The sequence below is a fragment of the Cavia porcellus genome, unplaced genomic scaffold (genome assembly GCF_034190915.1).
Source record: "Cavia porcellus strain 051 isolate PalLab524CR breed Dunkin Hartley unplaced genomic scaffold, mCavPor4.1 scaffold_32, whole genome shotgun sequence".
NCBI classification, from domain to species: domain Eukaryota; kingdom Metazoa; phylum Chordata; class Mammalia; order Rodentia; family Caviidae; genus Cavia; species Cavia porcellus.
The window spans coordinates 36,524,517-36,547,688 of NW_026947515.1; the positions used below are offsets into that span (position 1 = coordinate 36,524,517).

At 49.0% G+C, this 23,172-nt stretch overlaps 1 protein-coding gene and 1 long non-coding RNA gene across 3 annotated transcripts; one reads left to right on the forward strand and one right to left on the reverse strand.

The window, feature by feature from the left end:
• Positions 1-876: 876 nt before the first annotated feature.
• Positions 877-10,101, forward strand: LOC106026852 (uncharacterized). 2 transcript variants are annotated; one of them, XR_010045102.1, is made up of 3 exons: positions 877-1,095; positions 9,368-9,502; positions 9,920-10,101. It is a non-coding gene; the product is annotated as an uncharacterized LOC106026852 (long non-coding RNA). The 2 variants fall into 2 exon arrangements; XR_010045103.1 differs by lacking the exon at positions 877-1,095 and adding an exon at positions 4,955-5,038.
• A 1,510-nt stretch (positions 10,102-11,611) lies between these two features.
• Positions 11,612-22,284, reverse strand: Asgr2 (asialoglycoprotein receptor 2). Its single transcript, XM_013148764.3, has 9 exons — positions 22,084-22,284; positions 21,518-21,669; positions 15,917-16,033; positions 15,596-15,691; positions 15,357-15,428; positions 14,904-14,990; positions 14,674-14,819; positions 12,184-12,290; positions 11,612-11,980 (listed from the first exon to the last, which is right to left on the reverse strand). The coding sequence occupies exons 2-9, from the start codon at positions 21,642-21,644 to the stop codon at positions 11,824-11,826; spliced, it is 909 nt and encodes a 302-aa protein (XP_013004218.1). The 5' UTR covers positions 21,645-21,669; positions 22,084-22,284; the 3' UTR covers positions 11,612-11,823.
• Between the last annotated feature and the right edge of the window lie 888 nt (positions 22,285-23,172).

Here is a 23,172-nt window from a genome sequence, read left to right on the forward strand (position 1 = left end):
CTTTTTTTCCATTGCCCTCCCTTCCTTCATCCCCTCTTCTCCTCTTTATTTACAAAAGCTTTGCTTATGTTTTTCCTTCTTTTCTCATCATGGTTTTTCTTTTCCCTTCCTGCCAAACGATGCATTTATAAATAATCCATAGGTTAAAAAAAGTTTCTGGCAATATCTCCCCAACATAACACTCATCAGTGAATTGTAAACTTATTATTAAAACAAGGAGCAGATCATGCTGTAAAATTCTGAATTGTATCGAAAAAGTTTTAAAAAGTCGCTTATCTTTTTCTAATTATTTAATCAATACTGCAACCAGTGACACTTGTCTATAGTTGCGAAGTGCAAGGCATGTGATCTTCTATTACCAAATAAGACTTTAAAAATTTAAAAACAAAGTCTCAAGAGAAATTAGAAACTGTTGAACTGATCTAATTAAAATACAACATATCAACATTTGCAGCTGCAGCTAAAGGAATTCTCAGAATTGAAACACTACTGGTTCATATTAAGGAAAAGAAAGGTCTATGTCAATAATACAAGCTCCTGGCCTGGGATATAGTTCAGCAGCACAGCACCTGCCTGGCAAGTGCAAGGTTGTGAGTTCAATCCCTGGTACATAATAATAATAATAACATGAGCTCCCACATTGAGAAATTAAAAAAGAGAACAACACATGGAGAAAAAAGGAAATAACACACACAAGAGCAAGCCAGGTATGGTGGTGCGTGGCTGTAATCCAGCACCTGACAGGCTGGGACAAGAGGATCGCTGTGATTTCAAGGCCAGCCTGGGCTACATAGTGAAACAGTGTCTCAAAAGATAAAAATAGCATCTGACCAACTGCAGCGCACCCCTGCCGGACTGAAATAAGCAGACCCCAGCCTCTGCCCGGGGCTCAGCGCCATTCACAGACCAGGGGTAGAGAGAGCAATGGACACATCAGCCAGCAAACCCAGTCTGGGAACCAGCACCCTGCGTGCACAGCCGGCCCCCGGCCCCTTCTGGTGCGCGGGCTGTCAGACAAGAAGTAGTGATCCCCCACCCTTCGCCATAAGCAACTGGCTTCTCTGGAGAAACACAGCTGTGGTGATAGCTGTGCAGGTGAAATGCAATTGGATGCCTTGGTGCTGTGGTGCTTCCCTAACCCTGCAGGGCCAGGGCCGGGGCTCTGATTGTGGGTTCAGAGGACGCGGTAGCAGTGTGGCATGTAGGCAGGTCTCCTTCTGAGGGCTGCAGCCGTTGTTGACTTGCTATGGCCTTGTTTTGGAAGTTCTGTATCATTTTGATTGTTTCATTGGGTTGGGTTTTATTCTCTTTGTTTTGTTTATGTCAAATCCAATGGCAGGAGCAGCTATTTCAAAGATAACAAGGTATATTATGATAGCAATGGATCTACTATAGGCTTGTTTTGAAGTCTTTTATTGCATTCATTGTTTGGTTTTTATTGTTTCTATTCTTTCTGTTTGATTTTGACTATGCCCAAAGTTATCTGCAACTATTTTCAAGACATCAAAAGGCATTATGGTAACTATTGTTGATCTTGTAATTTTTTAGGCCTGTATCTCTTACCCTAGTTTGTTTGTATTGGTTTTATTCCCTTTAAAATAAATTTTAAGAGCTTTTAAAAATAGAAGGAAATATAACAAAATACAGATGCAAATGAGACAAAACAATAATATCCAACATCCAAGTTATAAGAGTTTTAATGGAGAGGGAAATAGTGTATCTTTTTTTTTTCCTTGTGTCCCTGCCCTCCCTCAGCCACTCCTAATGGAGGGGAAAATGATCAAATCTAATAATGAAAGAATTCTCTAAGTCTTCAAACTGGAAAGGTTCAAATGGTGGTCAAGTGTTAAAACTTTCTTTTTTCTCCTTTTTTTAAAAGGATAAGACAATGTAACATTCTCAGAAAATTTAAGAATCTAACAAAAATAGATCTGAAATACTTTTCAGGAAATAGGTGAACAGCTTCCCTACAAAGTTTTAATGATTACACTAACATCAGACTAAAGAAAGACTAAAGAAAGCAGTGTAATATTCAAAACATGAGGAAATTGTTTTTAGTGTAAATTAATATGACCAACCATTAGCTACTCATTCAGATGTGGAGACCTAAGAAAGGTGTCTTTAGTCATGTAGCAAAGTTTCTACCAGGTCCTGTTTTAGTAAGCTAATGATGGACTCAGTAACACAGGGGGTAAACCAGATAGATGATACAGAATCCAGGAAGCCAGAACAAGTCAGACCATCGAGGGAAGTTTAGATGACAGCTGTGTTCATTCAGTGCAGTTCCAGAGAACCCTCAGTCCAGCTCTGAGGAGGAAGTGGGGGAGAGCTGTGGAAGGGATGGCTCAGGAAATACATAGTATAGTTTAAAAATATGCTAGGAGAAAGCACATTATACAGCCCTAAAAAGAAACAATGTAAGAAAAAAAAATTGTGCAAGAAAAATATGGTAGCCGGGCGTGGTGGCTCACGCCTGTAATCCCAGCACTCGGGAGGCTGAGGCAGGAAGATCGTTTCGAGTTCAGGACCAGCCTGGGCTACAAAGTGAGCTCGAGGCCAGCCTGAACTGCATAGAGACCCTGTCTCAAAAAAAGAAAGAAAGAAAGAAAGAAAGAAAGAAAGAAAGAAAGAAAGAAAGAAAGAAAAAAAGTAAATGTTAAAAAAAAAGAGAAAGAAAAATATGGTACGAATAAGACATCATTTAAAATGTGGCATGATTTTAATCGTCATTCAGAATTTAAAGAAACAGAATATATCCTGTTAAATATAATATCTTGCAAAAAAAGGATAAAAATAATAACATACCAGAAATCAATCAAAGTGAAAAAAAGAACAGTAGAAAAAAATCAATGAAACAAAAAACTAGTTCTTTGAAAATATCAATACAATAGATAAACCACTAGCAAGGCTGAAATAGAAAAAACCCAAATTATTAACATCTAGAATTAAACAGAGAATTTTTACTGCCAACCCTAAAGAAAATTACAGGAACATGATGAAAAATTGTATGCGTAAAATGTCAGGAACTTCAATGAATTTTCAATACAAACGCTCATATTAAATAAGTAAATTAAAGGCCTATAAAGAAAGGGCTGAAGATTTAGTGGAATAAGCTCCTGCATGACCAGGGCCAGGTGGTGAGCTCAATGCCCTGTACGCCCCCTAAAAAAAGAAATTGAATTCAAACTTCACAGCCTTCCAAAAAGGAATCCTCGAGGTCAGACAGTATAGAGAATGCCATCAACTATTAAAGGTGAAATATTACAAACCCTGAAAAGTGTTTCCAAAACATGAAAAGGGAGGAATATTTCCCAGTTGAAGTTATTAGGCTAGCAACTTCCCTAGCCCAAACCCTCAGCCTAACCCCCAGCCTAACCCTAACCCTAGTCCTACTCTAACCGTAACCCTAATGATGAAACTTAGAGACCGAGTCTGCACATTGCAACACAAACCCACCTGTTCACTGCAAACTGCTCACACTACAAGTAAACCTGCATGCTGAGGTTTTAGTTTAGAAAGAAACAGCTGACCTCTGATGCTCAGCTGCCGGTGACCTGGCTGGTACGCTGACTGAGAGGGCTCCCTGGGCCTGCCACGGCCGCAGGGTCACCACCACTGCTCAGCAAAGAAACTACAAGGAAAGCACCGACCAAACGCCACATGAACATAGACACAGAACTGTCAACAAAATATTAGCGGTTTGAGTCTAAAAATAAGACACAATGAAGTGGATTTTATGCCAGGACTGCAAGTCTAGCTAAATTTTCAGAAACCAGTGATATGATCTAGTATATTAGAAATCTATAAAGAAAAACCACAGCATTGGGTCAACTTGTGCAGAGTCAACATTAGACAAAATTCAATACCCCTTCATGATTCTTTTTAAAAGACCTCTCAGTACATTAGGAACAGAGGGAGCACCCCAAATGACACGCTAACACAGTTACTAAGTGAATATTTTGCATTTCTTTCCTATACGTTCGGCTGTAGTAACAGTGTTAATTTCAGGTCCCAAAATTCCAGTCCAGGCTAAAGCCAGACTTACACCTCACACCCCCCGGAGCTGTAGGGAGGGTTGGCTGGGGTGGACCTGCCGTGGAGGGACCACGGGCTCAGCTGGGACCCTTGCAGGTCCCTTTCCCTGCTCTCTGGCTTCCCCTGCAGGTCTGTCTTCACAGCCAGCATCCGTGTCTCTCCATCTGACCAAGGCCCTCATTCGTCCCCTGGGCACACAGTGGGCACCCGGGGTGCACACCCCTGCTGTCAACCCATGACTGAGGTGCCAGCTCCCGCGTTCCTAAGAGCGTAACTCTGAGCTGTGACCTCAGTCATCCCCATTGCTCTCCTGTGGGCCTGGGCTAAAGCAGCACAGTGGCCACCACCACGGCACCAGTGCATCACTTAGTTTGAAATTGCTGAAAACTCTTTCTAACGAACAGCTTTTAAGGAATCTTCACCTCGCAGTCCGCTTCTGGGTCTGCCCGCCCCACCCACCGCCTTTCTCTTCCGCAGCCTGCTTCTCCATCCCACCGCCTGGCTTTCCTCAGAACACTTCTTAGTGAATCACTTCCAAGCGAATTTTCACCTCACAGGCTGCCCCTTGAGAAGCCAGGACACCCCCCTTCCCTCTGGGGCACAGGGCCCTGCCCGCTTCTCCGACCCTCAGGGCAAAGGAGAGCAGATTCAGGGACACAGGCTGGTGCCACAGTGGTGGCCCGGGGTTAAGGTGCCCTTCAGGCCAACCCTCATGGCCTCCCACGAGTGCCCAGGGCAGGGCCTCAGGGCCCCCCACACCCTGCTCCGCGGCAGGCTCGTGAAGCTGGGCTTCTCCCTGACTTACACCAGCTCACACTAGGCTTCTTTCAGCCCCACTCTGCCAGGCGGACTTCCGAAGGAGGGTCGGACCCCACATCTGGGCTCCAGAGTCCTCTGACTCCCTCGCCCTGCCTAACTCCCCAGCGCAGCCCAATCAGCTGGTGAAAAGGGACACGGGCTTGGTCAAGGGTTTGTCTTCAGAGTTCCCGGTCAAGAAGCAGAGGTAAGTTTATTTTGTTGTAATTTCCACAAAGCTCCAAGGCACATCCACGACCTACACTAAAACTCTTTATGTACTTCTTAAGTGCAGTTCATGGAGATCTCAACAATACCACAGTTTAGAGCCCAGAGTGGTGGCACACGCCTGTAATGCCAGCAATCTGAAGGCTGAGACAGGAGGATGAATCCGAAGCCAGCCTGGGCGACATAGTCAGTTCAAGGCCAGCCTGGGCTACAGGGTGAGACCTGTCAACACACACACACACACACACACACACACACACACACACACGCACACAAGCACACACCCGCAACTCAGCTGCCCTGCCAGATGACTCCCTCGCCCTCTAGACACAACCACTGGGCCTGTGACTAGTTCCTTTGAAGGCACTTTCGTTTGTGGTGTGTGTGTGACAAAGCACCGCCCTCCCTTGCCCCGTGCAGAGAAAAAGTTCAATGTTTCACTGCACCTAAAAACCCCCGCAAAATAATGTCAGTGATGGCCTGTTGGTCACTTCTGGTCCTGACTCACTGCCTCCAATTCCTGTCGGCTTTAAATACATCGCCACGACAACAACGTTCCCAGCTTAGGGACCCAGCCACGCTGCTATAAAAACAGGAAAGGGTCGTGTGGTCCTGCCACACTGCTCAGTTCCTTAACTGGACCTGCCAAGTAGTAATCGTGATGGTCTTGGCAGAAATGAGACTCTGTTACAGATGTGGAGAAAATATTACAGTCCTCCGATCCAACAAATACCTGATGGCTGGGCTAGATAGTTCTGAAAACCCAACAATTTAAAAGTCCCCATTAGAAAATGGCAAACAGCACAGAGAGGTCCTGAAGATGATGTGCAGACAGCCAACAAGCAGATGGAAAGGGAGACCTCGTTAGCCCCCGGGAAATGCAAGGCACAGTTACTGCACCGGCCGGCAGGCACAAGCCTGTAACTCCAGCACCCCGGGAGGGCGGCGCAGGAGGATAAATACAGTCCAAGGCCAGCCTGGGCTGCACAGTGAGACAGAAACAAACCGCAGGGGAAACACTGCCCAGAACCAATAACTGGGACCAGTTCTTATTAAAAAGTTTCTGCACCTCAAAAGAAATCTCCAGCGTAGTGAAAAGAATCTACAAACTGGGAAAAAATCTTAGTGAACTGTCCCTCAGATGAAGGACTTCTGTCTAAAACATATAAAGAATTGAAAAAAATTAGCCCCCCAAAATTCAAAAATCCAATCCAAAAATGGGCATCTGAGATGATTACACACTTCTCAGATGAAGAAATACAAATGGCAAATAAATATATGAAAAAATGTTCATCATCATTACTCATTAGAGAAATGCAAATTAAAACCACACTGTGATTCCATCTCACTCCTGAAAGAATGGCCAAAATCAAGAAAACCACCAACAACAAATGCTGGAGAGGAAAAGAAACTCTCCTGCACTGTTGGTGGGAATGTAGACTGATGCAACCTTTGTGGAGGTCAGTCTGGAGATTTCTCAGAAAGCTGGGACTGGAAGTCCCATTTGACCCAGCTATTCCACTTCTAGGCATATTCCCAGAAGAACTGAAAGCATCATACCACAGTGATATATGTGCACCCATGTTTATAGCAGCACAATTTGTAATAGCCAGATCTTTGAAACAACCTAAGTGTCCATAAACTGAGGAATGATAAAAAAAAGTTATGGTATTTCTATACAATGGAGTACTACTCAGCTATAAAGAATGATCACATTGAGATATTTATAAATAAATGGACGCAGCTTGAGACCATACTATAAATGAAATAAATCAAACTCACATGTATAAATACCAAATAGTTTCCCTAGTGTAAGAAAGGGTAAGAATACATAAAAGTATGTGGTAATCATGATTCCCCATTATATTGCTCTGAAGCCTTACAATGTTTTCATTCATTAGTGGGAATGGTTTTATTCTGGGTTGCTTGATTTTACTGTCCGTGATGGTAGGAACAGCTATTTTGAAGAAAACAAGACAATATAATAGCTAGTGCTGATTTAGTATCATCTTGTTTTGAAGTCCCACCAAGCTTTTGTTCTTCTGTCTCCATCAGTTTTATCATGTTGTATCTTACTGGATTTTATTATATGTGATAGTATAAACAAAAATTTTTATAGACAAGGAGATCATATAGAAACCTTTTTCATTTCCTGTTAGTTGGTTCTAAATACCCTGTAATACTTTCATTCTCTTGAACGGTTTTACACTGTTTTGTTATGTTTGATGTTATAGTATATGAAGTTACACTCAAATATTTCAAGGAAAGAGACACTATAGTAGCTACTGTTTTGTCGTGTTATCTTGTGGTGAAACACTATGTTGCTTAAATTGTTCTGTTCTGACCTGTGTTGTTGTTATGTCCTCTTTTATCTTAATCTCCTTTTTTAAAAAATAAAAAAAAAAACAAATCCTAGTGGAATAGGGAACCCGGTTTTTTTCAGTGAGCAGGGAAGTAAAACCATGTAGGACCTCAGGGCCTGTTAGTTAAAGACAGGTTTACGAGCACCTGCCATTGTGCAGGTGACCATTGTGACGCTGTGTTGGCTGCTGTATTTCTTTCTTTCTTTTTGTTTTTTGGTTTTTTTTTTTTTTTTGGTGCACTGGTACATTCACACTGTGGAATACTACTCAGCAATGCAAAGGAATGAACCTCAGACATATGCATCCATGTAGGGAACCCTCTCGAGGGTTGTGCTGGGAGAAAATAAGCCAGTTCGAAGGGGTCACCTACTCTACGACTCCACTGTATGATATTCTTGAGATGACACAAGCAATCATTGTTGTCTGACACTCATTTTCCTGAGGTTTTCCACAAGAACCTTGGAGAACCAAGTAGGGCTGACACGGCCCACAGATTTTTGAGCAGAATCCTCACCATGGCCCGGAAGAACCCTCCTGGCTCTGACCACTTCTCTCTCCACATCCCCTTCCACTCTCCCAGATTTAAAAAAGGAGGTATACTGAAAGCCTGATTATAATGAAAAAGAAAGAAAGTCCCTTTTTCTAAGCCGGTTTTCCATCACTTTAACAAAATTCCTGAGAGAATCAGGGAACTAACTTACAAAGAGGGAAGGGCTTTTTGACCGACAGGTTTGAAGGTACCAACCCATGAGCAGCTGGCCCCACTCACTGCTTTGGGTCTGGGCATCACATCTCAATAGCATCATGGGTAAAGAGCCAAACTTTTAACACACGAAGCTTTGGGGAACACATCAGTCCCAAACCATCACCACCCCCTGGATTAAAGAGATTCACACACAAAACATTCAGTCTAAAAGACAGGGCTGGACACCTTAACAGCACATCAAAACTAGAAAATACGGAGCGAGGCCAGGCACGGTGGTGCACACCTGTAATCCCAACACTCAGGAGGCTGAGGCAGAAGCATCGCTGAGAGTTTGAGGTCAGCCTGGGCTACAAAGTGAGTCCAGGCCAGCTTGAACTATGAAGCGAGCTCCTGTGTCAAAAATTCACTAGATAGATAGATAGATAGATAGATAGATAGATAGATAGATAGATGGAGCTATTTGACCTGGAGCTTTATATTTCCCAAATAGTCAGTCTATCAAAAAAAAAAATGTTTCTCCTTTTGTTAAACAGAATAAGGCACAGAAAGACCTGATATTCTCATGCACATATGGAAGCTAAAATAGCTGATCTCATAGAAGTAGAGATAAAGTCACAAAGGGCTCAGGAGGCGGGAGGGGAGATGAGAGGGACCTGTTAGCCCACACCAAAGCACAGGTAAATGAGATGTTTAGCATTCTGCAGCACAGTACAGTGACTATATTTACCAGTTATTTACTGTGCATTTCAAAATAGCTAGAAGATTTTAAATAAGCCCAACACAAAGAAATGATAAATGTCTGAGATGATGTATATGCTAATTTCCTGATTTGATCTTCACGCAGTATATACCTGCATCAAAACATCACATCTCACCCTGTAACTGTGTTCAATTATTCTGTCAAGAAATAAAAACTTGAGAGACTGGGCGTGTCTTTTAGCTATGTGCTAGAACAGTTTGCCTGCCATACATGAGGCCCTGAATTCTATCCCCAGTATGACAAAAAAGTTTGTTTGTTTGTTTGGTCTTTTTTTGAGACAGGGTCTCTATGCAATTCGGCCAGGCCTTGAGCTCACTTTGTAGCCCAGGCTGGTCTCAAACTCACAACGATCCTCCTGCCTCAGCGAGAGCTGGGATTACAGGCGTGAGCCACCACGCCCGGCCAAAAAAAAGTTTAAACAAGACAAAAATAATATATTAATTAGTAATAATTAAATTTTTCATTTCTTTCCATACACAGATTTTTTAAGAGAGAGGATGCTCCAGCCAAACCAGCCTCATACCAAGAAAGAAGACACAAATCCTAGCAAGAGACGACCCGAACCGAGAGAAGAGAAGGGCCCGGCAGCTGCCCAGCAGGCGCAGGACGTTTCAGGTACGGGACCTCCCCGGGCCGGAGCGGGGACACAGGCTGGAGGGCGGTGAGCAGGCACAGAGTGGTTCATGTGAGCCTAACGGAGCTCGAGCTGGAGAACACTCCACGGCACGCCTGGGCCGTCGCTCCCTGACAGTGAGATCCCAGCAGGGCTCCACGAGACATCAGCACGGCTTCAGGTTCTGTGTTTCCTCGGGACTGTTTGCGGTGCCCGGCGGTGGACACCCTCGTGGGTGTACATGATACAGCTCAACGTTGTAGTCTTCCTCCCCTCCTCCCCTCCCTCCACCTCCTGACACCGTTTGGAAAAGATCTCCTCTTCCTGTTCTGTCCCTTGGCTTTCACTGTAATATGAGCTTCTCATGTAAGGAAAACCGTGTGACACTTAAGCTCGTGTGTCTGATGTCTGTCGTGCAGCACTGCGGGCTGCAGGTGCTTCCATCTCCCTGCAAACGACCCCGGGGTGTTCTGACTGCGGACTTGGACTGCACTGCGGTAGAGATCAGTCATTGATGTCGCTGATCCACCAGCGATGGGTGACAGGTGCAGGCTGCTTCCCCCACACTCAGCGCCCTGACCCCTCCCACCCCAACGTCCCCTTTCCAGGCTTGTTTGGGAAAGAGGTTGGTTGGAAATACATCTGGCTACAGCCAAGAACCGAGGCATGCGGGTCATGTCGTGTCCGTGTCTCTAGTTTGTCCCCCAGAGAAAGCATGGTTTTCTGGGTACTTTTGTTATCCGCTGAGCAGATTCTCTGTGCCCCGGTGGAGGGGGGCACAAAGGTGGGGCAAGAGCCCATGGGCACCCGAAGGCCCGAGGGAACCGTGCTAGCCGGCCCCGCATCGTCTTCCCCTCTCTCCATGAAAAGCGACATTCCAAGTCTTTGCCAAATATAAGCAAAAAGTGAGGGGGAGATCAGTTTTAGATACATGTTGGAAGATTGTCAAAAAAAACCATTTTTCTGAATTTTGTGCTGTTTATGGTAGCCTTTGGCTTTTTGTCATTTTTAAATTAATAGTAATGTTTATGCTAAATTTTTATTCATTATTTTGTATTTTTCCCTACACAAGGATTCTCAAAACTGTGTACACCTCAGTTTTCAGGCCTCATAAAATTTAGGTCCACCTCCCCCCAGCTGTAGGGAAAAAAGTACAAACTAAAACACTGATTTCATAGCTGGGTGCAATGATGCACGATGTCATCGCAGCCATTTGGGAGGCTGAGGCAGGAGGATGGCAAGTTTGAGGCCAGTCTGGGCTACAGAGTAAGACCCTGACTCAAAAATCAAAACCAAAAGAAAAAATCAAAAATCAGCCATAATTTACTCAAATTCTGAGTCAGGAATTAAATAAGAATTGTTGCAGACAAAAATAGATGCTCTTAACTCCTCTACACTATCGGAAGATTAAGGGCGAGCTATGTGGACCCCCCAGTGCGGGTGCAGAGGCCTGCGGGAGCATTTGAAACGTTGTAACAGTGTGCATTACTTTGTAACTTAAAATTTGGAGACACAAAGAATGTAGCTCAGTATGCAAAGAATGTAGCTCAGTGTTAGAGCCCTTGTCCAGCATAGGAGAGGCCCCAAATTTCATCCTTAGCACTGGAAAAAAAAAAACAGCTTAAAATGAAATTGCCTAAAGATCCTTTTAAGGCCAGTTTCTAAGTGACCGAGGAGGGCAGTGTGCCCACTGTGGAGTTGCTGGTGACGCTCTGTGCCGGTGATGGGTCTAAACCTATTTAGGGTTCAGAAGAAGCCAAGCCTCCTCTCTGGGGAGAAACATTTTCTCTGGAGTCTAAGGGGGTGGGAGCAGGGGAGGATGCCCTGCAACCCAGTTGGGGGGCGGGGAGAGAGCCACAGCTGCAGGGAAAGCTCCTGGGGGGCAGGTGACCCCCCAGCTCTCAGGAGTCCCAGCCGCGGAGTGTTTATGCTCCAAGCTCTGCTCCCCGACCCTGAGCGGCGTCCCTGGGGACCTGGTGTCCCTGAGGACCCGCTGGGTGCTGGGAGCAGGGAGCAGCCGCCAAGCAACTGGGCTTCTCTCCTTCCAAGCTCTCCCTGCTCCCTTTTCTTTGCTCCCTTCCTGTCCCAACTCCAAATAACCAGACCATGCGGAGTTTCGAGTGTTTGCTTCTTCTCCTCCTCCTCCATTGAAGAGGATGAAAATGACACCAATTACATGAATTGCAAGAAGCAGGACCTCAGTTTCCCCGGGTCCCTCGGCCCCTCCCCGCGGCCAGGGCTCTGTGCTGCTGCTTCCCAGAGATCCTTAGGAGAGGGCTGGGCTGGCGCAGGCCGGGCCCAGGGTCCTGCTGGAGCAGGGCTCCTAGCCAGTGCTGTTCCGAGGCATCTCACACACCCAGCGGTTCACCTGCTGGCAGAAATTGCCATTCCAGTAGCCGCTCGACAAGATTTCAACACAGTCTTCGTCTCCGCCCACTTCTCGGCCTCGCCAGTGGTCTCGCCAAGAGAGAACCCAGTTCCTAAGAAGGCAAAGCCGAGCTCAGGTCTGCCCTCCCTGCCGCAGCTGGGGACCCCATCCCCAGGCCATCAGAGCACAGCCTGGGAAGTGGGGAGGTGAGGAGGAGAGGATGGAGGCGTGTGGGCCTTGGGGGACCCCCCAGGGGTGCACGGGAAGGGGTGAAGGCCCAGTGGCCGTTCCAGACGCTGGAGGGAGGCCCCTCACCTGTAGCTGTGCCTGTATTCGGTTCCGTCCACCCACTTCCAGGTGCCTTCGATGTCCGTGAGGCCGATCCAGGTGTGGAAGGGCTCTGTGTGCTGTGTGATGAACTTCTGGAAAGACAGTGGGGAGCTGCCAGCCGCCTGCACCTTCCTTCTCCTAGGCAGGCTTCATGAGCCAAGTGTTTCACCAGAATGATGTAATGCAGACCTCAGAAACCGTTAAGTGATTCATATTTCTCAGGGCAGTTGTTGGAGCCAAGAGCCAAGCCGTGAACTAGGCCGTGAACCCAGATCCTCGGTTCCCAGCCCTGGCCTCGCATCCCATTCCATTCCCCTCAAGCCGCCCCCCTAACTCCGGGCCTCTCCTGTCTTCCCACAACCTCCATCTCTTGAAGTCTCTGCCCTGCTGCCCCAACAGGACCTATTAAGGGTCTGTTTCGCTCACTCTCCATATCTCTGCCCTGGATGCTCCTGCTTCTAAGGGTAGCTGCCACTTCCTAAGGTTTGCCAAGGCTCAGGGGTTCCCAGGACCCTTGGCATGGACCTCCGTCATGACCTGGCCACATGGCTGTGGCGCCTTGTGCTGCAGGCAGGAGGGTGCCCTGAGAATGAGGGCATCCCAGTCGTCCGGCCGGCAGGGTTGCAGGCAGCTTCCCAGAAACGCCTTCCAAATAGGTTTCTCTTACAGATATTACAGTTACTAAATCTCTACTCCTAGAGATTTAAGTCCCATGGTTTAGTAGGCCAAGATGCGGTCACCCAGTTTCTGGAGGAAGCAGAAATTCTGCAATCCCCTTTGATACCACATGAAGGTCTCTTTCTTCCATCTGGAGGGAAATGTCTGATTCCACTCATCCTCTGTAGAGACATAACTAAGGTGTCCTTGGGTCACCTCACCCAAGGACATAATCAGGTACAGCAGCATCCCTAAGTTCTAGGGTCCTAAAGTTAGGACAGTTCCTGTGCATGCAGACTGCTCTCCACACATAGAGGCGTCAACAGCGCTGGGAGGAAGGGATCTGGGGGGAGCACATTTTACTTGCTGCAATCTGCTGCCCTAGTCACCTCATCTGTCTGCAAAAAAAAACTGAGTAAAGTATCCACATCACCAAACCCAGGCCTCTGTCTTGAAGACTAGGGAGGAATCAAATTGTGCTACACAGTCAGAGAAAATTGTGTAGGACCATTCACTGCCTCCTCTTCCTGGGTGAAATACAGAGAAAAGTGAACTGTACCCACTCATAACAGTGACAGAGGAGGAGCACTGTCGTGGGACTCATCAGGGCTCCAAAGGACAGATGAGAACTTTATTACTTCCTGCTGTAAACAGTGTGTCACCAGCATTCGTGAAGGATTCCAAAAGAGCCCAGAGAAAACATGCTTAAAAGCTATTGACTGAATAGCTTTTGGGGAGATCACACCCCAAAAAGTGTACTAGTGTCCTTTTCCTCACCTTACGTGTGCAAAGTTATGTAAACTCTTGGTTGTCCTTAAGCTACTGAAGTTCAATCAGCCACTTAAAGTCATAAAAGTGATCATTAGAGGTCAAATCACGGCATTCACTCCATAATGATGAACGCACAATCTACCAGGAAGATGTAACGGCTAGGAACCCGGGAGCCACGTGGCAGACGGCTGAAATCTTAGGCCGATGACACAAAGTTAATGTCTTATAGGTCAAAATCAGTTGAGTACTGATGATTTCAACCCAATCAGTAAAGCAAACTGTTTGCCACCACTTCACATGTGAAGCGCTTACAGCGCACCATGGGTAGATGCTCAGCAAATACAGTCCTGGCTTCTGAACCTCGTGGCTGAATCTGCGTTACAGCTCTTTCAAATTCTCATAGCACAAGACCCAGACACCTTACACGTCCAAGGCAGCGGGCAGTATTTGGACACGTGAGCCAAGGAGGTCAGACAGACCTGGACTCTGGCTCCATCACGATGAATGGCTAGGTACAAACCACCATTTCTGTTCTTTAGAGGCCTCTCCTCACAGTGGAGATAAAAAGGGCCCCTGCCCAGCAGGGTGTGAGGCTTGGCAGGAGTACATGAAAACATCTAGAACATAGTAAGTAGTCACGAAGTGCTGCCAATATTACCCTCCTTTTCTCCAAAAACATCCTGTCTTCCCAGGGGTTCTCACCCCAAACTTGAGTGGTCAGGATGGCTCTCTCCTGGCCACAGGGAGACAGGGGGGGACACGCTGACCCCCTGCAGGAGCACTCTGGGTCTCGCTCATTCGATTGCTTTAACCCAAGTAACAGACACATCCAGAGGTCAGCCCGGCCTCCAGGTCACTCAGGCTGGCGCTCTGTCTGCCGGCCAGCTCTGACCATCTGGCTGCTGGCACAGTCTGCCACTTCCAGAGCTCTGCCACCTCCTGCTTCTGGACTCTTCTTTAGGTTAAAAGAGAAAAGCAAGCCTGACCAGGCCTCCTGACGAAGCCTGCATTGGAGATTTCCTCTGGCTTTGCGAAGCATGGCCTCACCTGCTCTTCCCAAGAGTTGATGACCACCAGGTGGGCGTTCTCCAGCTGACAGTACTTGCGAGCCTCGGGCCAGGTCATCCCAGAACGAGAGAACCAGTAGCAGTTGCCTTCGTGCTCCACCCAGTTAACGGGGCAGCATTCTGTGCCTGAGGGACCAAAAGGTGTAGAGAGGTGAGATCCAACTGGAGGGACAGACACAGGGGACCAGAGGCTCCCGCCCCTACCCCTACCGTTGCTGTGGAGATACGCCATCTGACAAGTCAGGGTGCGCAGATCCACGGGAAAGTGCTTCAGGTGGAGGTGTAAGGCGGCATGGTCTGGGGAGCAGATGTGTGGGTAGCAGTGTGCCAGCGGCAGGTCCCCTCCCGTCCACGACCAGGCACAAGGCTTCCGCTGTGGGCCAGGGAAGCTCACACCACACCCCACACCGCAGAGCCCGCAGGTGCCCACGCCCCACCACGCAACACACATACACCACACACTGTGCAAAAGGGTGCACACCCCAGACACACAGTGCACGCTTTGCCTACACCACCCACACGCAGATTCCGCACACGGCACATACCGCACACGGCACATACCGCACACGGCACATACCGCACACAGCACATACCACACACCTCCAAACACACGGCGAGGCTGCACCCAGCACACACAGACCCGCTCGCTGGGAAGCCGCTGACCTGCTTGGAGGTCTTGCTGCTTTTTCTCCAGCCGGGCTCCCCAGGACGTCAACTTGTCATCTGCTCTGCCCCCTAAAAAAGTTGTTTGGCTCCTGCAGGAACCTCCAGCCCCACACTCCTGGGGCACCAGCTGGAGTTCTCACCTGGTCCCCGGTCACCGTCTGACCCCACAGCCCACGAACACGCTCCCTTTGAGGACTCAGCACAGGGCCCAGAAAGCTCGTGCGCTGCCCACTCACCATGGGAGCCCAGAGCCTGGATGTCCATCAGGGTGCTGGAGGAGAAATTGCTGAAAGCTTCCTTCAGGGTCTGCAGCTCCACCTGCAGCTGTGAGCCTTGTCAGGAGACGGCGGGGACAGGACAGGGCGTGAGGCTACCCACAGCCCTGCCGCTCACCCCCAGCACCGCCAGCACTGTTCTCTCCCTCACCCACCCGCACTGACCCGCTTGGCCCAGCACACGCCCCATGCCGTCTCCACCTCTTCCCCTCTTGCTGTTCCCATCAGTGCCCATAACCCTTCCCCAGCTGGCCCCGTCCCTGCCAGCCCTGTGACGCTCACTTTGGGACCCAATCACACATATGGCCACCAGCAGTGGGATGTTGAAGCCCAGGGCCAGCAGACTGAGGCGGAACCTGGAGCAGAGGCGCTGCGGGAGGGTCCGGGGAGCAGACGGCTCTGTGAGAGAGGGGGTGTCAGGGGCCGGGCATCCGTGGAAAGGGCGCTGGGGTGGAGGCGCAGTGGAGCAGGAGGGCACGGGCATCTGAGGAGGCACAACGCAGGCGGGGGAGGAAACCAGGGCGGGGCTGTGGGGCGCGATGGTTTTTGACTGTGGAGGCATTGAAAACACACTGACACCCCTGGCCCAAATGAACGTGTTTAAGCGCACCTACACCGCTGCCCAAAACACGCATTCACATGGTGCGCGATATACCAGCTGGGTGCAAAACTGAGGTGTTACACCTGGGACAGCGGGGTCTGGGGAACAGGCCCGGGGTTCACTAGTCACACACCCTAAAAAGGAAGTCTGTAAAGGTTTCCCCTGCGGCACCACCTCCATCTCTGGTTTTAGACTCTGCCCTCCCACATTCCCTGTCCCTTCAGACTGGGATCCCTCGAGGCGAGGCCCAGGGTTCTCTCTGAGATCAAAGGCTGTGTCCCTCATACAAGTCCAGCATTCTGGGAGCCTGAAGCAAGAGGATTGCAAGTTCGAACCCAGCCTGGACAACCCATCCATCCCCAAATCCACTGGGCTACTTCAGCCCAGAGGCCCCCCAGAGTAAAGCCCAGGTCTTCTCAGGTCCTCACTCAGAGCCCTTCCCCAATTCCCACTGTCCTTGTCCCCCACACCCCAGAAACCCAGGCCCCTCCAGAAGCATGGAATCTCAGCCCTCAGTCACCCATTGCAACCTCTTCCTCCCGCTGACCAGTCTGTGTGCTGACCACACACACTCTTACACACACACACACACACACACACACAGCTTTCACTCCCACCATCGTGCATGCACATTAACACGCAGTCTCTCCTCCCACTCTCCGTCACACGCTGATACACTCATCTTTTTCTTTGCTAAGACAGAATCTTGCTAAGTTGTCCAGGCTGGGCTCGAACTTGCAATCCTCCTGCTTCAGGCCCCCAGAATGCTGGAATTACAGGCATGCACCACAACTCTCCGTAGACGCATACATTCCCCCACCTCACCCACGTGCACAGCAGCAGGTTCACACACACCACACGTGAACTGCCCGCCCCTCTGCCGGCCCACCCGGCCCTCAGCTCCCGCTTTTGTGCCATCCACCTGTGCAGTGATTCCTCCTCTCTGCCCGGACACCGACTCTGTGGACCTCCCTCCCTCGTGGCAGTGCCATCCCGGCATGCCCAATCCTAGGAGGCTCAGCGGATGCTGCTCCTGTGAGTGTCCACCCAGACCCCTTCCACACCAGTGACTGTCAGCTGCCTCCACAGAAGCCGTACTCAGAACCCCATCTCGATCCGCAGAGGCTGTTTCCGATATGTCCGTCCTACCCACCGAACACAGCCTCCCTGCCTCTCACTTCTCCCACACCCCTTCCCTCTGCACCGAGGGTAAAGTGTGCCCTTGAAAGTGTGGAGACTCGATCCCCAGTGCACAGTGTTGGGAGGGGTCCCGATGGGAAGGGGCTGTCCTCATGAATGGATTGATGCGTATTGCGGGAGTGAGCTGTTCATAAAGCCTCCCCTTTGGCTGTCTCTCTCATCTTCCCTTACGGTTTGTGTCTCGATGTCACCCCAAAGCCTCATGCAGTCCCAGGGCTTTTTCAGGATTAAGGGTGTGTGGTGAGCAAATCAGTCCACCGATTGGTTTGGTATAGCCCTGGGTAGCATCAAGGCTGTGAATGCTACAGCCGCCCTAGAGTGGCATCCTGCACACCAGAGAAGGGTCGGAAGAGCCTTGTCTCCCTGGCTTGTTGCGGTGCTACTTTCTCCCACCGTAACTCTCCCCTCGGCCACGCCACTCTACCGTGGAGCCAACTGATAAGGACTGAAACCTCTACAGACTGTGAGCTAAATAAACCTTTCCTCCTTTAACCTTGGGTGTCAGGTATTTTGTCTCAGCAGTGAGAGAAAAGTAACTAAGACAGCCTTCCTTGGCCCTTCCACCATGAGGTGACACACTGAAAAGTCTTCAGCAGAGGGAGATGCAGCCTGCCAGCCAGTGAATCGTGAGCCGATAGATCTCTGTGCTTACAATTACCCAATCTCAAGTCTTCTGTGATTGCAGCACTAAACGGGCAACGTCGCGCTCCTGCCGCGCTCTCCGTGCAGACTTCCCCGCCCAGCCTGAGACCCCACAGCTGAGCTCCTGACTGTGCCCCTCGGCACTGCCCACAAGAGGGGCCTTTCCCTGCTCTGAGACTGGTGACCTGTAAACCCCAAGTCAGCTCATCTCCAGCTGTCCCACCAGCTGGCTCAGAAATCCAGAGCCCATCACTCAGTTTCTTGGTGTCTCCATGTTTTCAGGCATAAAATGTCAATAACACAAGCAGCATGTAAAGTGCTACCTGAGCCATTCGAAAGTTAAAGAAATGTTCTGCCCAAGATGAGCACACAGGAGCCAGACTTACCCTCTGCCCGAAAACAACCAAAATGAAAAGCAAACAGCTATAAGATGCAATAGTTTGCAAAGACACCGGATGACAGTGACCCTTGAAAGACAAGAAATAGAAGAAATAGGTTTTCCAATCGCCCCAAGTTACTGCGTGGAGAAGTTTTCGGGTCCGGGAGCAGGAGAGGAAATCGAGGTAGAGCCCTGCAGACTCCTGGAGTTGAGGAGTCTGAACCTAAGACAGTTAAGAGCTCACAGGATCAAACTGATCCCAAGTTACTTTCAAGAAAAAGCTGAAGAATATTTAGAGCAAACCAAAAATATCTAGAATCCAACAAGACAAAACTTATAATACCTGCCATCCAATCCAAGGTCACAATGCTTCGATGAAACAGGCAAACTCACAATGAGGAAGCTAATGATGGAAATCTATGGAAATGGGCTGGGGTACGACTCAGTGGCAGAGCATTTGTCCAGCACACGTGAAGCGCTGAGCTCAGTCCGAGCTGGGAGAGAGGACGTAAGCACATCCATGAGGTCGTTGATCAATGTGAGCTATTTATATATACATAACTGGAGTCCCGGACAGAAAGGAAAGGGGTGGAAACAAAAAAAATATTTGAGGAAACAATGGTCAAAACATTTCCAAATTTGCTGTAAAATTTGGAAATGGGAAGCACCAATGGGAGGCAATCAGCAGCGAAATCTACAAATCTGCTCCGCAGTGACTCCTCCAGGAGGCAGCACAGCAGGAGGAGGATGTGTGATTGTTGTGACATCTGAGCTGGTCCCTCGGTGTTGGGCCTCAGTCTGTTTGAGCATGTTCCCACTCTTACTAAGTTCAGAAATTTGGGGCTTTCTCCACGCCCCCTGCTAAACCCTGCATCCTCTCAAAGGTCTGGCAATCACCAAAGCCATTTCTGAAGGTTCATGGTCCCAGACACCATGTGGATCCAAAAGCTGCGGAGGACAGCAAAGGCAGACATGGCCTTTGTCCTCATAGAGCCACAGATGGAAAGACTGCCAGCCTACGCCAGGGAAGGAGAAGCCATCAGTGGAACACCGACCCCTCTGCCCATTTCCGCTCTGCTCAGCACCAGCTCCAGATCCTCCTGCCCGGCCCAGGAATGCAGGGATTCCTCCAGCCCAGGCTCATCAACCCCCTTCCCTGAGCTCCGAGTCCAGGCTCCATCACCAGCACCCACACAGAGTGCTCTCCTCCACCCCTGGCTCCTGCATTTTGGCCTAGAACCACTTAGCCCTCTCTCACTTTAACACCTTTCCCCAGCCACATGGGACCTGCTTCAAGATCTAGTAAAGGTAAGCCACCTTATCCTTGACAGAGGTGCCAAACACATCCACTGGAAGAAAGACAGCCTCTTTAACAAATGGTGCTGGAGGGGCTGAGGATTTAGCTCAGCGGCATAAGCCCCTGCCTTGCAAGCAGGCAGTCGTGAGTTCGATCCCCGGTACCGATAAAAATGAAAAAGACCAAAAAAAAAACAAAAACAAAAAGCAAAAAACAAATGGTGCTGGAAAAATTGGCTTTCCACATGCTGAATATTAAACCTAGACCCATATCTTTCACTATGTACTAAGCTAAAATCAGAATAAATCAAAGATCTAAATATTAAAACAGAAACATTAAACCTGCTGGAAGATAGAAGAGGTAAAACCCTGGAAGACACTGGTGTAGTCAAAAACTTTGTGAACAAAACTCCAATTGCACAGGAACTATCACAAATAATCAACTACCAGGATCTCATCTTATTAAAAAGCTTTTGCACAGCCAGAGAAACCACCACTAGAGTGAAGAGACAACCACAGTGCGGGAAAAGAGTTTTAGCCAGCTGTTCCTCAGACCAAGGATTACTACTGAGAACACATAAAGAACTCAAAAAAATCTCATCTTCCAAACTTAAAAACCCAACCCAAAAATGGGCATCTGAGATGAACACACTTTCAGATGAATAAATATAAATGGCAAATAAATATATGGAAAAATGTTCAACGTCACTGTTCATTTGAGAAATGCAAATTAAAACAGCACTGAGATTCCATCTCACCCATAAAGAATGGTTATCATCACCAATAACAAATGCTGACGGGGCCATGGAGAAAAAGAAACCCTTTTTCACTGTTGGTGGGAGCGTAGACCGGTGCAGCCACTCTAAAATCACTGTGGAGATTCCTCAAAAAGTAGGATTGGAGGCTCCATTTGACCCAGCTATTCCCTTTCTGGGTATTTTCCCAGAAGAATTAAAAACATCGTACTATAGTGATATATGTGCACCCATGTTTATAGCAGCACAATTTGTAATAACTAACATCTTGGAAACAACCTAAATGCCCATCAACCGAAGAACAGATTAAAAAGATATGATATTCTTATACAATGGAATACCACTCAGCCATAAAGAAGAATAAATTTGAGACTTTTGTAGGTAAAGGGATGCATCTAGAGAACATACTCATAAGTGAAATAAATCAGACTCGCATGTACAAATGTTGCATTATCTCCCTAGTGTGAGAAGCTGACAGAAATAATGTATGTGTAATATACATATATGTAAATAGATAGTTAAGATGCATATTCTATGAATTTCTCTTAGTTCAATGAAAAGAAAGGTTTGGGGCTGGGGATATAGCTCAGTGGCATAAGTGCCTGCCTGGCAAGTGCGAGGTCATGAGTTCAATCCCTGGTACCCCCCCCCCAAAAAAAAAGAATAAAAATGAAAGATTTGCTCCAGGAAGATTCAGACCATGAGCATAAGAAAAACAGGGCTCCCTGTGCCCACCTCCCTCCCCACCTCAACCCAGCTGGCTCTGCATCCCTCCTTCCCACAGGCACACAGGCAAACACACAGCGCATGGGAGAGGAGGAATCCACCGGCACCTTCCAGGTGTCCCCACCCGGCCGCCCCCGCAGCCCTTGGAGAGCAGCTCTCCACAGCTCACACCTAGAAGGACTGGCCCCAGCTCAAGGAGTGATAGGGGCAGACCCCAGAGGGACGGAGCTAGCCACTGGAGCGCGGTGCGGGGTGCGGATAAAGCCCAGGAAGCTGACACTTGCCTTTCCAAAACGGATCTTCTCTCCTGGGATTCTGCCCACGAGTGCCAGGCTCCTCACCACCGCGGAGCTGATGATGGTCATTGTCCTCAGGGTCCAGCTGCTGGATGTCTTGAAAATCCTTGTCCATGACGGGCCCAGAGCTAGAGTCTGATCTGGGACCGAGCAGAGGCTGCTGTTAGAGCCGGGGCTCAGGATAAGATGCAAATTCTCATGGAGGCTGATGGTCAGATTGAGTTCAGGGTAAAGATTTTAGATATTTCAGAGTCCTGATCCTTCTTAAGAGATAGCATAGGACTCAGGAGGCTGAGGCAGGAAGATTACCACAATTTGAGGCCAGTCTAGGCTACAAACTAAACTCAAAACTGGCCTGCACTACAGTGAGACCCTAACTCAAAACAAACAAACAAAACACAGACGGTTTGACCTCTGACATTGCCGGGAACCATCTCTCTGTACTCCCAAGGCTCAGACTACCCACGTCTTTCCAACCGGCCCCACTGCCCCTAAACCAAGGTCTCCTTATTTTGAAACACCCCCACCCGCCTGCCTCCCCCAATCTTGGTTACCAGTTAAACGTGGGAAGAGCTGGCTCTGGCTCCTGCAGCAGCCCAGGTACTAGGGACACAGAGGGGTTAAACCAGAGAACTTGGGCGGGCGGTGGGTGCAACGGAAAGAAGAAACTGGTCCAGGCCTGGGTCCTGAGTGCTCGGATCACTCTAACCTGGCATCTCCTGGCCCGGGGACTTTGGACAGTAAATAGAAGTGGAGACACGGTTGGAACTCGGACAATGCGCAGTGGTGGAGGGGACACACCACCTCGTCCCGTCCCCCTGGGAAGGGGTCTGGCCCCCTCCACCTTCCCATGCCTGCCATGCCATTCCTTACTGCACCATGGGGAGTGGGGGGGACCCAGGCCCAGGCGCTGGGGTGCAGCTTTGATCCTCCCTCCCCCTTTCACTTCCGGCCTCTAGATTTCTCAGAAGTGTTGGTGTCTCTAAATATCTCTGACCAGGTTCAGAGGGACCGACATGCCCCTGTTCTTGCCCAATCTGGTTGTGTGACTCTGGAGTCCAGATAGCAGACCGAAACTTCCTGTGAGCTCGGCCCCAGGCCCCCCAGCCCCGGCCCAACTCCCTCCCTCTGCTAAAGGAGCAAAGTTCCTCAAGGTACAAAAGAGCCAGGGGAAGGAAGCAGGTCCCCTGCGGCGGGAGGAGCTCCACTCCAGGAAGCACCTTCCTAACCTAAGCTCTGCACCAGGTCCAGGGACACAAATATTTGTCTTCACCAGCCATTGTTGTGAATTTTCCACAGATCCTGTCTCTTCTAACCCTCAGTACAGCGGCCCCAAGAGGTAGATAAGAAACCCAGGAGGAGTTTCTTCTCCCAGTATCATAGGGGAGGAAAGGGAGCCTCGAGAAAACTGTAAGATGTGCTCCAGGTGGGAGTGCAGGACTTGAACCCAGAACATCCCCCCAGAGGCTTGGTCCCCAGATTATAGCACTACTGGGAAGCAGAGGAAAAGTCAGGAGGTGGCGCCCCCTGGGAGGTCCTCCAGCCACTGGGGGCTGCCCCTGAAGAGGGTGGCAACAGCCAGGCCCTCGGCTTCCTCCCTCAGGCCCAGGGCAGCCATCAGCAGCTTTGCCCCCACCGGGATG